At 43.5% G+C, this 13257-nt stretch overlaps 1 protein-coding gene across 1 annotated transcript; it reads right to left on the bottom strand.

The window, feature by feature from the left end:
• Window positions 1–9728: 9728 nt before the first annotated feature.
• On the bottom strand, window positions 9729–12650 carry LOC311279754 (zona pellucida sperm-binding protein 3-like). Its single transcript, XM_084391456.1, has 8 exons — window positions 12058–12650; window positions 11488–11606; window positions 11309–11412; window positions 11057–11234; window positions 10807–10924; window positions 10641–10723; window positions 10468–10556; window positions 9729–10395 (listed from the first exon to the last, which is right to left on the bottom strand). Exons 1-8 carry the CDS (start codon window positions 12601–12603, stop codon window positions 10325–10327), a joined length of 1308 nt encoding a protein of 435 aa, XP_084247582.1. The 5' UTR covers window positions 12604–12650; the 3' UTR covers window positions 9729–10324.
• Window positions 12651–13257: the final 607 nt, after the last annotated feature.

The following is a 13257-nucleotide window of genomic DNA, read 5'->3' as shown; positions in this document are numbered from 1 at the left end:
TAGTTCATCTTTGGTGTATTTCTACGAACCTGCTTGCCTTAGATTAGGTATTTAGCAGTTAAGGTGCAAAGTATATCCTGGTGTGAGAGGCACCAGGTGGCGTAGTCAAGAACCTTTAAACCTAGATCTGGTCAAAGTTCCATAAGGTCACACTAATCTATGCAGCCTAACATTGAATTATAGGAATTAATAATGTTCTATGTGTATGCTAGGTCAAAGAGATGTGTTTTTAGTCTAGATTTAAACTGACAAGAGTGTGTCTGCTTCCCGGACCATGTTAGGAAGACTGTTCCAGAGTTTTGGTGCTAAATAGGAGAAGGATCTACCGCCAGCAGTCGATTTTGATATTATAGGTATTATCAACTGGCCAGAATTTTGAGATCGCAATAGACGTGAAGGACTATAATGCGTTAAGAGCTCGCTTAAGTACTCGGGACCTAAACCATTTAGTGCTTTGTAAGTAATCTACAATATTTAAAAATGTATACGATGTTCAATAGGGAGCCAATGCAGTGTTGACAGAACCGGGCTAATATGGTCATACTTCCTGGTTCAGATGTTGAAGAGAGGAGCATTTGAGACAAAACTGAAGTGAGCCGCTCCGGTAAGAAACAGTGACTGGATCTAAAATCTTCAGACGACACACAGCTCATGTCTCCGTTGCTGTAAATTACCAAAACCGTAAATGCAGGACCTATAACAAACTTTTTGCCACATTTGTGCCAATGACCAGTGACTTAAAATTTACCAGCCAAAAATATTTTTTACTGACCATGAAAGAGTTAGTTAGAAACTACTATAAACATAGCTGACCTAACTAATATACATTTAAAACATTATTAAAGGGATGGTATAATGCCCTTTTCACAAGATGTAAAATATTTTATGTCCCCAGAGTGTGTATGTGAAGTTTGAGCTCAAAATACCCCACAGATATTTTTATATAGCATGTTAAAATTGTCACTTTTTGAGGGTGAGCAAAAACGCACCGTTTTGTGTCTGTCCCTTTAAATACAAATGAGATGCTGCTCCCGGCACAGGGGGCGGAGCTTCAAGACCTTGTGTCCTTTTACCTCACACCATTTCAATGAAAATTGCCTTTTATGTTCAAATCGGAGTTAGACAATGATGTAGAGACTAACGAAGTGACAACATGTAGAATGCAACAGGACATTTCTGCCTGGTTAGTTGATGAATCTATGTAGCTTATGTGTAGTTATCTTCTAGTCAATGATTAGCATATTCTGTCATGATAATTGGGGGTTATGTACATTTTAGAGTTAGTGAAAGCGGATTCAGTAAGCGAGTGTGAAAACATTTATTAAGTATTTATTTCAGAAGATAATAAGAGTAGATGATGTGGGTCCGATGCATAGAGGTGCCCGGGAACAGTCTCTCTTGGCAGCGCAGGAACGCGAATGGGCAACCCAATCCTCCATGGAAAACAAGGAAGAGCGACCAGGAAGACTGAACCCGTAATCCAGACACAAAATCCCCGCGTAATCCGTAGTCCAGGCAGGGACCACAAAAACAACCAGGACCAGGACACGAACACCGGGAACTCCAAACGATCTAACAAACACAAGTGAGTGGAGGGGACCGCGACTTCGGATTCCAGACTCGGAAAAATAGGTGGCTGGTAGCCTAAGCTACATTCAAACGGAGAGAGGCCCATGGACGACACTGGTAACGAGTTATGTGTGTACTCAACCCATGAGAGTTGCTGGCTCCAGGAGGAAGGATTCTTGGATACCAAACATCGCAATACTCTCGGTTTGGCAATTGCTCTGGGTATGAAATCCCAAATATAGACTGACACTCGCCCCCAGTAATCTACAAAACTCCCTCCAGAATTTGGACACAAATTGGAGCCCCCTGTCGGAAACCACGTCCATCGGGAGGCTATGTATGCGAAAGATGTGATCTACGACAGCCACCGCTGTCTCCTTGGCAGATGGTAATTTAGGCAAGGGGATAAAATGCTTTCGAGAACCGGTACACTACGGTCAAAAGGACCGTCTTGGCCTGGGAGGGCGGGAGGGCGGGAGGGCGGTGACAAAATCGAGCGCTATATGGGACCAGGGTCTCGAAGGGACAGACAGCAGTTGGAGTAACCCATCCAGGGGCCGATTGGAAGTCTTACCACAAGCACAAACCGAACAAGCCAAAAGAAAACTCTGAATGTCACGAGCCATTATTGGCCCCCAGAATTGTTGCTTAACTAAAAAGCTGGTACAGTTTACTCCTGGATGACACGCCACGTTGTAACAATGACCCCACTGTATAACGTCGGACCGTAATTCCTCCGGCACAAACAAACGACTCGGTGGGCAACCGGGCGGGGGCGTTACCCCTTCTAAGGCCGTGCGGACCTGCAACTCAATCTCCCATGTGAGTGTGGAGACAATACGTCTCTCAGGTATAATACACTAGGGAGAGGACGGGCATTCAGAACGGTCAAAAACGTGAGACAAGGCATTGGGTTTGATGTTTTTAGAACCCGGACGGTACAAAAGAGAAAACTCAAAACAACCGAAAAAAAGTGCCCACCGAGCCTGCCTGTAGTTGAGTCGTTTAGTGGATCTGATGTATTTGAGGTTCTTGTGATCGGTCCAGACGATAAAAGGTACCCAATGACGCCATTCCTCCAAAGCTAACTTGACTGCCAACAACTCTCTGTTACCAATGTGACAACAAACAATAAAACAATCACCAGCACAATATAAACACAAGACTAAGTCACAGGACGTAACAAATGTCATAGTTACGTTCGGCGGACAACAAGCGATGGGAAAAAAAATATGCAAGGGTGCATCTTGTCGTCCGTGGAAAGAGCGCTGGGAAAGAACCGCACCTACCCCCACCTCTGATGTGTCGACCTTCACCACGAATTGACATGACAGATCAGGGGCTATCAGAATATAAGCCGAAACAAAGTGGCTCTTGAGGTTGGAAAATGCAGCTTCGGGTGCACCAGACCACCTGAATGTCATCCTCGTGGAGGTCAAGGCAGTCAGGGGAGCGGGGAGTTGGCTGAAATTGAGAATAAAACATTGGTAAGAATTGGCAAACCCCAGAAACCTTTGTAGGGCCTCACGGGAATCTGGGTTTGGCCAATCCACCACAGCCTTAATCTTGTCTGGATCCATGCACACTCCTTCGGACGGGACGAGGTAACCTAAGAAAGGAACAGACTGTGCATGAAAAGCGCATTTCTCCGCCTTGACAAAAAGCCCATTCTCTAGCAGCCTCTGGAGCACTGTCCTGACATGCTGAACATGTTCCTGGTGAGACGAAGAAACTATCAATATGTCATCCAGGTAGACATATATGAACTGGTCGATCATGTCTCTCAGCACGTCATTAACGAGTGCTTGAAAAACCGCAGGGCAGTTTGACCAAAAGGCATGACCAGATATTCAAAGTGCCCCCTGTGGGTTTTAAACGCGGTTTTCCACTCATCCCCCTCCCTTAAATCCTCGGTAGTCAATACACGGTCGCAATGAACCATCCGTTTCCATGAAAAAGAACCCCACCCCAGCAGGAGAAGAGGAAGGACGAATGAGCCCGGCTGCTAAAGAATCAGAAATGTATTTCTCCATGGCCTCCCTTTCTGGAGCAGAAAGTGAGTATAACTTGCCCTTAGGCGGAGACATACCTGGTATTAGATCTATAGCACAGTCATAGGGACGATGCGGAGGAAGAGAAGCAGCCCGGGACTTACTGAACACTTCCTTCAGGTCGAGGTACTCCTCGGGCACGTTTGACAAATTCACAGACTCATCCTGCAACACAGAACAAGACACAGACGAACAGACTGACACAAGACAAGAGGGATAGCACTGATTGCTCCAGGCCGAGATGGAGCTGAGGCCCCAGTCAACCCTGGGATTGTGCTGCACCAACCAGGGATGACCTAGGACGATGGGGACCAGCAGAGAGTCCATGAGCATAAAAGACAGCTCCTCCGTGTGGTTCCCCGATGTGATGAGGTTATGAGACCAATGGTGAATGAAATGTCAGGAAGTTCTTGTCCGTTAAGTGCACTGACAGAAATCCTGTGAGTGAGGGGAATGATAGGGATTTAAAGGTTGTATGCTAATGCTTGGTCCATGAAATTACCTCAGCTCCCGAATCCAAGAAGGCCTGGCAGTGGTGAAACTGGGTTGCCCATTGCAGTCTTACCAGGAGGAGAGTTGAAGATGAGGATTTCTCCACGGAAAGTCCGCCCGACAGTAGCCTCAGCTCTACTGCCGGGCTTGATCTTTTACTGGGCAGTTCATCAGAAAGTGCCCGGCTCCACCGCAGTAAAGGCAAAGTCCCTTCATTCTCCGCCATTCTCTCTCCTCCCGGGAAAGCTGAGCTCTACCCACTTGCATGGGTTCGTGATCCATTGCTGGGCTGACCGTATTGCTGATGCTGGACCTGGAATACTCTGGGTTCTCGGAAACCAAAGTCTGGCGTGCTCGCTGCTCCCGTCACTGTAGTCGTGCGTCCTCATACAGTGACAATTCAATAAGTCCGTTGAGATCCGTGGGGAGTTCCAGCGTGAAAATCTCCTTCTCCTTCTCTTTCCTTCAGCCAACCCATGCAGGAACATGTCCCACTGCGTCTCCTCGTTCCATTTGCACTCTGCTGCCAATGTCCGAAATTCGATGGAATAGTCCGAGACGGGTGTGTTATCCTGACGAAGATCGGTGAGTAGGCGGGCTGCCTCGCGCCCCACTACTGCGCGATCAAAGACCCACCTCATCTCCTCAGAGAGTGCTTGGAACGAGGAACAGCACGGATGTTGGTTTTCCCACACCGCGGCCCCCCGACAGTAACATCACAACCAATTCCACCTTAGACTGTTCCGTGGAAAACATCAGGGGCTGAAGAGAAAAGAACAATGAGCATTTGGTTAGAAATGCTCTGCAGAAGTTAGGCTCACCAGAGTATGCTTCATAACATAACAGCCATCTGTTCCTCTTGATGATCCATGCGAGCACTGTTGTTGGACAGAAACTCTCTTAGATCAGACGAACTCGCTGAATCCATTGATGGTCAGCCAGGACCAGGACATGAACACCGGGAACTCATAGAATTTTAGAATTCATAGAAATGTTTCCGGCCAACTTGCGATTGACACCATTTCATACACTCAGCAACACCGATTTTTAATTGCATTTGGCGCTTGGCGAGTGTTAATTTTAGGCTCTGCATATATGAAAACATGCAACACGCGGTATACACGCGTTTGAGTGACAGATAACTAGTTGTCCAGTCCGGTTCCGTTCACACAGTGTGAATTTTCCTGGAATGCGATTGTGAGTCCTGAAAATGTACAGGTGCAGTTTTGTAGTGTGCCACTTTAAATATTCAAGCTCTTTAAAGCCAGTGTATTCAGTTTTTATCGTTCATCAGCTGGAGAAAAATTGTTCTGAAAGTAACTACAATGAAATTGTGTTGTGTTGTTATCATTATACCCAGAGATGGGCACACAGAATAATAATAATAATAATAATAATAATAATACAACATACTTTATTTTACAAAGATCAAAATAAAACACAACCTACTGTATGGACAAAATGTATAAAGATTTGTATAACAAAAATATAACATTTGATTTTAGGCTTTAAAAGGCAAAAAAAAAAAAAAAATTGTGTTTTGGATTTAAAATACGTATTTAAAATCGGCTACATGTAGGCCTATCTGAAATACTCATCCCCAATTATAGCTCTGGTGTGGATTTCCCTATTCTCTCAGAATTAGAACGATTAGCCTATTAAGTTATCGTCCTTGGTGTGAACGGGCCTTTAGACTGAAAGGCACACTATGTAATTTGTTGCCGCTAGAGGTCGCTTATTTAAAACAAAGTCGTAGCTTGATGACGCAGTGATTTTGGCTCGAGACAAGTGGAGCTTTTATTATGCCGCAGACTCTTCCGCTACTTCCGGTCATATATGTGGGGTAACAGTTTAGATACATTTGAGTGTGTTGAAAGTTGTTATAATGCTACTCTGTGTGTTCGCTGCTATGTGGCTACTATGAGACACTTGTTACACACTGCATCGACAGAACAGTTGCTCACCTGTCTAATAAAACACGTAATATATTAAAGTGTCTTTGGTGTTTCCATGGTTTCTAAAGTATAAAACCGGAAATTGAGGGTAACGCGGGTATGATGTCATTGATAAGCGACGCAGTGACACGGTCCGTGTCCTGGTTAAAACTGATCATTTCTCTGGCTTTAAAAATTCTTGGAAACATTTGGGATAATGTAAGTACACAAGTCAACAAAATATACATATTTTGTTTACATATACAAAATACGCTTTAATTCTCTTGACAAACTAAAAGATGTAAATGACATTTGTATGTATTCTAAATAAAATATATATATTTTACTGAATGTCAGCTTGCTTAATTGGCTCAAGATAATGATTTATTGAGTCCACATGTCATGCAAACAAGAAACTCTTCTTCTAACCACAGGTCAAGAGCTGTCGTTCCAATCACACAGTTTTGCAATGCTGTTTGCGAATGTTTGTTGGAACGATGGTTTTGGGAAACACCGACTCGTTGAACTATGCTGATACTGATGGAACTTGCAACAATATTTGGCTAACGATGATTTTGGGAAACACACCCCTGATCGATTAGTCTGTCACTGGATTTTCCTGCATTCATCGTGATACCACTGAAGCAGTTATCTTGTATTGCCCTCTGGATTATTACCGTGTGTCACCCAGGCTGATCCGACATAGTGTCAAACACTCCGATTTTTTCGTACAATTGATTTGTGTGCGTCAATTATCATGCAGTCTCTTTTTTGGAGTTCAAATGATAACTCCTGAAGAGCATCAAACATGAGTCCCAAATTGTTAATGAAAGCATGATGAGACCAGGGTATAGGAGCTGTATGGATATGTTTCCATACAGCCTCAACAGTTCTGAAGCTTTCTGAAGAATTTCTGAGAATTCTCCCAGTTTAGCGCAGCTGAACATCTAGACTTTCTGCACACTCTTTCAGTTACTTTTATTTTTGCTGGATGTGTGGTAGAGCAAGTAAAGTGTATCCATGAGGATTTTGAAATGATCAGTTGCTCCAATTTCTTTGAATGTGTCACTCACAGCAAGCTCAAGTCTATGAGCCATACAATGCCAACCAGTGACACCAGGGAACATGGCCTGCGTTCGAGCTACTTCCCCACTTTAACGTCCAAACATCAGAGCTCCATCAGACCATCTATTTTCTATAGTCTTTGGGATGACCCTTTGGGGTAACCACACTCTTTTTACAGATGAATGAGGATGAGCTTGTCTACACCTTCTCTCTTACCTACACCCCTGAGGCGCTTGCAGGTACTCTGATTACCCGGGCCGATGGTGCAATTGTTGGTGTTCAATGTCATTGTCAAAGGTAGGGGATCTCTGTGACTTTCTGCACTTTCTCGTGCAACTGGGAGACAACATGGACTCTTATGCCTCAACAGAGGCTGATGGAGAAGTCTTGCTGTTCTCCCTGAAGATCATGATGGGTTGGTACAGTTTTTTTCTTTCAATAAAAGAAACATTTACCCTTGCTATTGTGGCTTATTTACTCATTCAACTTCCACTGAAGTTTGATCACGTTGACTTGTAGAAGACTAATTTGCTGCTGGTTCATTTGAAATTTTCATATGGGGTTTTAATGTGACATTTTTGTTCTACACACCCTAACTCCGCCAAGGACAGTCCTAAGCTCGGCTGCAAAAGGAGGAAGGTGGCCAACCTGGCGAGGTGACCAGAACCAGGAAACTGGGGAAACCAGCCACAAAACCACATGGATTTCAAACCGAATACGATTTCAATAAATGCTACCACATACGGGGCAGCCGATGCGCCAGTAGTATGGTCCCAGGAAGCTGGTGGGAAGTCAGATATGGGTCGAAAAATGTCTAATTTGGTCACACCAGAGTTGAAACTCAACATCGCCGCATGAAACGTACGCACGGGACACCATGTAGGGCAGAAATAAATCATCGCCCAGGACCTTGCCAGATGCAAAATATCGATTACGGTATTATCTGAACTACGGCTCACTTGATCTGGAATGATGACTGTTCAACCGCCAGGCATCGATGGAACGATGGCGCTGTATTATTCCGGCAGTGAAAAACGAGAAATAGGCGTCGGGTTTATGTTTGACAAGCAAGCGGCCAGCAGTATCAACCCATTCCAGCCTATATCGGACCGTCTTGCAGTCCTCACGGTGCCATCAAGACTCATATTGTTGCTGTCTATGCGCCAACCGAAACCAATCCTGATCCAGCAAAGGACAACTTCTACAATGCACTCCAACACACCTTGGATTTAATACCACAGACCAACTTGATCATCCTGGCAGGCGACTTCAACGCTCATATCAGCACGGACAGAACTAGTTGGGAAACAACGAATTGCGTCTTTTGTCCTTTGCCGCCACCAACAACTTGTTCGTCTGTAATAGCTGCTTCCAGCATCCGCGCAAGCATCAACTTACCTGGCGAAATCCATCTTGCAAAGACTCTGCCGTATTGGTCTATATTCTGATCAACAATAGGTTCCGTTCAACGCTGAAGGATGACAAAGGTGGAAGGTGATAAAGGTCAACACTGGAATGCATACATATGTGGTTCCAAGGTTTCAGAAACAAGCAAAGAAAGATTCACATTGCTTGAAATTGAACCCAGGACCTCATACATGCAAAGCATGCGCTCTACCACTGAGCTACATCCCCTCCCGTTGACACGGGTGTTCCGTTATGTACCTACCTGTGCCTTTAAATCAAAATGTATAGGTGATAAAGGTCAACACTGGAATGCATACATATGCTGTTCCGAGGTTTAAGAAACAAGCAAAGAAAGTATTGGAAAGTTCCACATTTTTGGAGATGCTGGGGATTGAACCCAGGACCTCATACATGCGAAGCATGCGCTCTACCACTGAGCTACATCCCCTCACATTGATAAGGGTGTTATGTTATGGATATCTGTGGTTGATTATGCAAAATCAAAAACTGGGCTGCCGCACATGTCCGAGAGTTGGATCCCTTGGACCTGACCAAACGGTTCATTTGGATAAAATTAGCATCTGAGTGAGTGAGTTATGTGGTGACATTTATGGCTCCAGTTAAACAAAACAGCAACAGTCGTACTAAATCACATATGGCAGCAGAAAACATTTTGCAAAGAGGCAGTCAGAAAACAATCATACAGAGTGTTTTAATGCACAGGCTGAACAGATTGAAACTACTGCTAGAACAGCTTACAAAGAGGCAAAACGCAAAAGACATGTCCATGGATTTGAGCACGAAATAGATTGCCAAGAGTTAAATGGCATCAATACGGGACGTATCTAGGGATGCCTGACACGAAACAGTCGTTCCGAAGCTTTGCGAGATCCCGAAGCGCAGATGCTTCGAAACACTGATCCGAAGCGTGATTCAAAACACCCATGTCACGTGAATATGGCCAAACGAAGCCTCGAAGTGTTTCACTTAGTGTTTCATCAGGTGTGGTCCACCGAATCAGCGTTTGATTGACACGGTCGGGAACAGGCCACACAATCGCACATCTGTATAAAAGTGAAATCAACGCATATTGACCTCATGGGTTTTTGTGAGAGGAGTTTGATTTTGAGATAGTGGATTTTTGGTGATATAGTGACATAGTAGGCTAAGTCCTTCCACAGCAGAGAAATTTATATTTTTGAATAAAATTGCTATATAAATGCTGCATTAGTGGTAATGATTTTCTCCTGGAATTTCTTAAACAAATTGGGTAACACTTTTTTTCTGATAGTCCACTTTAGACATTCTACCAATTAACTATGCAACTACATGTCAACTAAGTGCCATTAGATTAATAGACTGTCTGCTTAATATCTGCCAACACCATTTTGTTGGTCCCCCAACAGACATTCCACTGACAAGTAACTTGGCAACTACAAGTCAACTTAAACTCCTAACCCAAACCTAACAGTCTATTAATACTGTGTATTAGTTGACATGTAGTTGAAACGTTACATATGGCAAGTCAACTTTGGACAAAAAAAAAACAAAAAAAACCTTCAAAAGCACAACCTTGAGCTTTCACTAGCGGTCTTAAAGGTTCATCATTTAAAACTTCACCTTCTCCATAGAGAGTTATTAACTTCAGAAACACTATGGTTGCATTCTATATGGGACTTAAAGTACAGTTCCACTATCGGTTTCACCACATTGGCAGAATGAGGCACTTTCAAAGTCAAAAGCATTTAAACTAAGACATGCAGCAAATTGACAAGTCAGATACAACCAAGGATTAATATGTCAGTTTTATTGAGAACCTCCCTTTTGCCCTTGAACCATTACAGGACCAAGTGAGGCCTTGCCTTCCCACTGAATGCCTAGAGAAGAAAAAAAGCCAAGTTAGAGCACTTGAATCAAAAGCAACCTTAGAAAGAGCAAACGCTACCAACCTTCATAGGGAGCAGCAGATTCACCATCCGGACCACATGTGGAGTCACAGCAACCACAAACTTGGTCGTTTCCATCAGCAGCAATCCACCTGCAACAAAACACATGGAACCTTAAACATGAAGTCAACTTAAAAAAAAAAAAAAAAAAAAAAAAAAAGAAAACCCTCACATACCCATTGGCAAAGGAACAGGATTTGCGCTGAGCGTCACTGGGTGCAGAAGCAAGAGTTGCCTTCAGAATACATGTTATGTAGATCTGCAAGGGATGGCAGACAAGTCACAAAACCAAAGCAGATGGGAGGAGAAGTCAAGTTAACTCATGATATTAGTAGTACATACAGAAGGACTGTTGCCCTCCTGGAACATAAACGCCTCCAGCTGGAACTGGATCTTGTCAACCTGGGACCGAGGCATGAAGCGGGAGCTGGAAGCTGTAGTTTTGGCATCCACAAAGCACCTGACGACAAAATTCACAGAGCAACTCATGAATGTCAACTGTAGCGCATCAAGCAACTAGACCTTACCCATGACAGTGACAAAGTGGTTAGAAAAGGCAACTTAAACAGTCCCTCAAGGGCCATGACCTTACCCATGATTCTCAATGAAGGAATATCTCGGAAGAGAGTTCACATCAGGTACTTGAGTGGCCACACAGCGGTCCACAAACACACGCAGAGGCACATGATTGTACTGCTTCACAGATGCCTCGATGTTAATAACGCCACCCAGGAAATAGGAGTATGAAGGCCTCTGATAGGACCAATCATCTAATAAAAAAATAAAACCTTTAGGCACAGCCACAATTGCAAAGGTTCATTTTATTGAAAAAAACTGTACCAACCCATCATGATCTTCAGGGAAAACAGCAAGACTTCTTCACCAGCCTCTGTTGAGGCATAAGGGACCCATGTTGGCCTTAAGGCATCACTGCTTACATTTTGGAGCCTGCGGTTCATGAAAGTACCCATTAAATAGTCTCCCAGTGGCACAAGAAAATGCCGAAATTCACAGATCCCCTACCTTTGATAATGGCATTGAACAGCTACAACTGCACCATCGGCCCGGGTAATCGGAGTCCCTGCAAACGCCTCAGGGGTGTAGGTAAGAGAGAAGGTGTAGACAAGCTCATCCTCATTTATCTGTAAAAAGAGTGTGGTTACCAAAAGGGTCATCCTAAAGACTTCACATACACCAAGACCATGCACTCAAATCACCAATTAGTAAATTCCTCACATCACCACAGCTGCCCTCAGAAGCTCTGCTGTTGCCAAAGATAATCAATGTTTTGGAGACATGCACTAAGGATTGAACAAGCACATGTGCTGTCCTTAGGTAAAAACTAGCTTTAACACTTAAGGCATAAGATTTATTGTTCTTGTTTCTTAAGCTACTTTCATACAATTTATGGGATAGTTTACATCAGATGTTGGTTTTAAGGCTTAAAGGTAAGTAGCTTGAATTCAGGATTTACCCATTCAAATAGATAAAACTTGGTCTTAGCTGCCCTGGCATTGTAAAACCACGTGAACTGACTTTCCTTGAAAAGGTCCTCTGTCACAACAAATAACCCATTACAATATCTGTTCTTACCATCAGCACACTGTTGCAGTCCTGTAATTCATACTCAAAGATGAGCACTCTTGATCCAGGATCCTGACCAACAACAGGACATCCACCTAAAGACAAACCAGTTGGCTGGATCAACTGACCATTGCTGAAGAAGTCCTGCTGGACCTCTACGAGAACCCGGTTCTCACCACATTGAACCGCTACACTGCTGGGAGTCACAGGTTGCCTCAACTGGAAGTCCACAGCCAACTCGCTCTGCACCTCAGGAACAATGGGATACCTCCAATCCAAAGGCTTCACTGGACCCTCCAACAGCTGCTTCTCCTGAAGGCCAAAAGGCTCCTGCGCAAGGCTTTTGGAGTCAGGACCCAAAGGACTCTGGAACTGAGAAGCAACTTGCAAAGGGTTCCAGAGCCCTAGAGGAGAAAGGGCAGGACTTCTGGAAGCTGGATCTGATTTTGGCCCCATGCTTCTTGGACTATGACTGGACCTCAAACTTCCCAAGACATCAGGCAGATCAAATGCAACAATTACAACCACCACTAAGACCACTTTCAGGAACCCCATCCTAACAACTTTTGACGTAAACACCAGTGTTTGGCTTTGCCATTTTGTACAGCTTTGAGTTTAGGTGGCTCCACCCCTTTTACCTTAATTGATTATCCTTGATTCTCCTCTGGACCTGCAGAGTGTATGCATCTCAGGGACGCAACATTCTGCACATTTTTTATGTGCCTGTCCAAACACCTGAGGTGGAAAGAGTAATAAAATATTCTACTCAAGTAAAAGTACTACTACTTCAGTGAAATTTTACTAAAGTACAAGTAAAATTACCGGTCTAAATATCTACTCAAGCAAAAGTAAAAAGTAACTAATTTAAAATTAACTCAGAGTAAAAGTTACTGAGTTACTTTTTTAACAGCGGGGGTGGGCTGGGGGACACTCCCGTGTTGGGTTGTAACGGTATGAGATTTTCACAGTATGATAACGTCTCAGAAAATATCACGGTTTACGGTATTAATCAATTATTAAATAAATAAGCGGTATTATAAAATTATGGTTATTATTATTATTATCATCAGTTAAAATGTTAAAGTTTTTTTTGGAGGGGGGTGGTTTGGTTCAAATGCTTTTATTATAACAAACTTGAAACCATTTATTTGTTTTGTTTATTAAAAAAAAATAACTTGTCTAATTAACTAAATTCAATAATTTATAATG

Source organism: Rutilus rutilus (genome assembly GCF_951802725.1).
Source record: "Rutilus rutilus genome assembly, chromosome: 20".
NCBI classification, from domain to species: Eukaryota; Metazoa; Chordata; class Actinopteri; order Cypriniformes; family Leuciscidae; genus Rutilus; species Rutilus rutilus.
The sequence above is the reverse complement of the archived record's forward strand: the minus strand, read 5'-3'. Positions and strand labels throughout refer to the sequence as shown.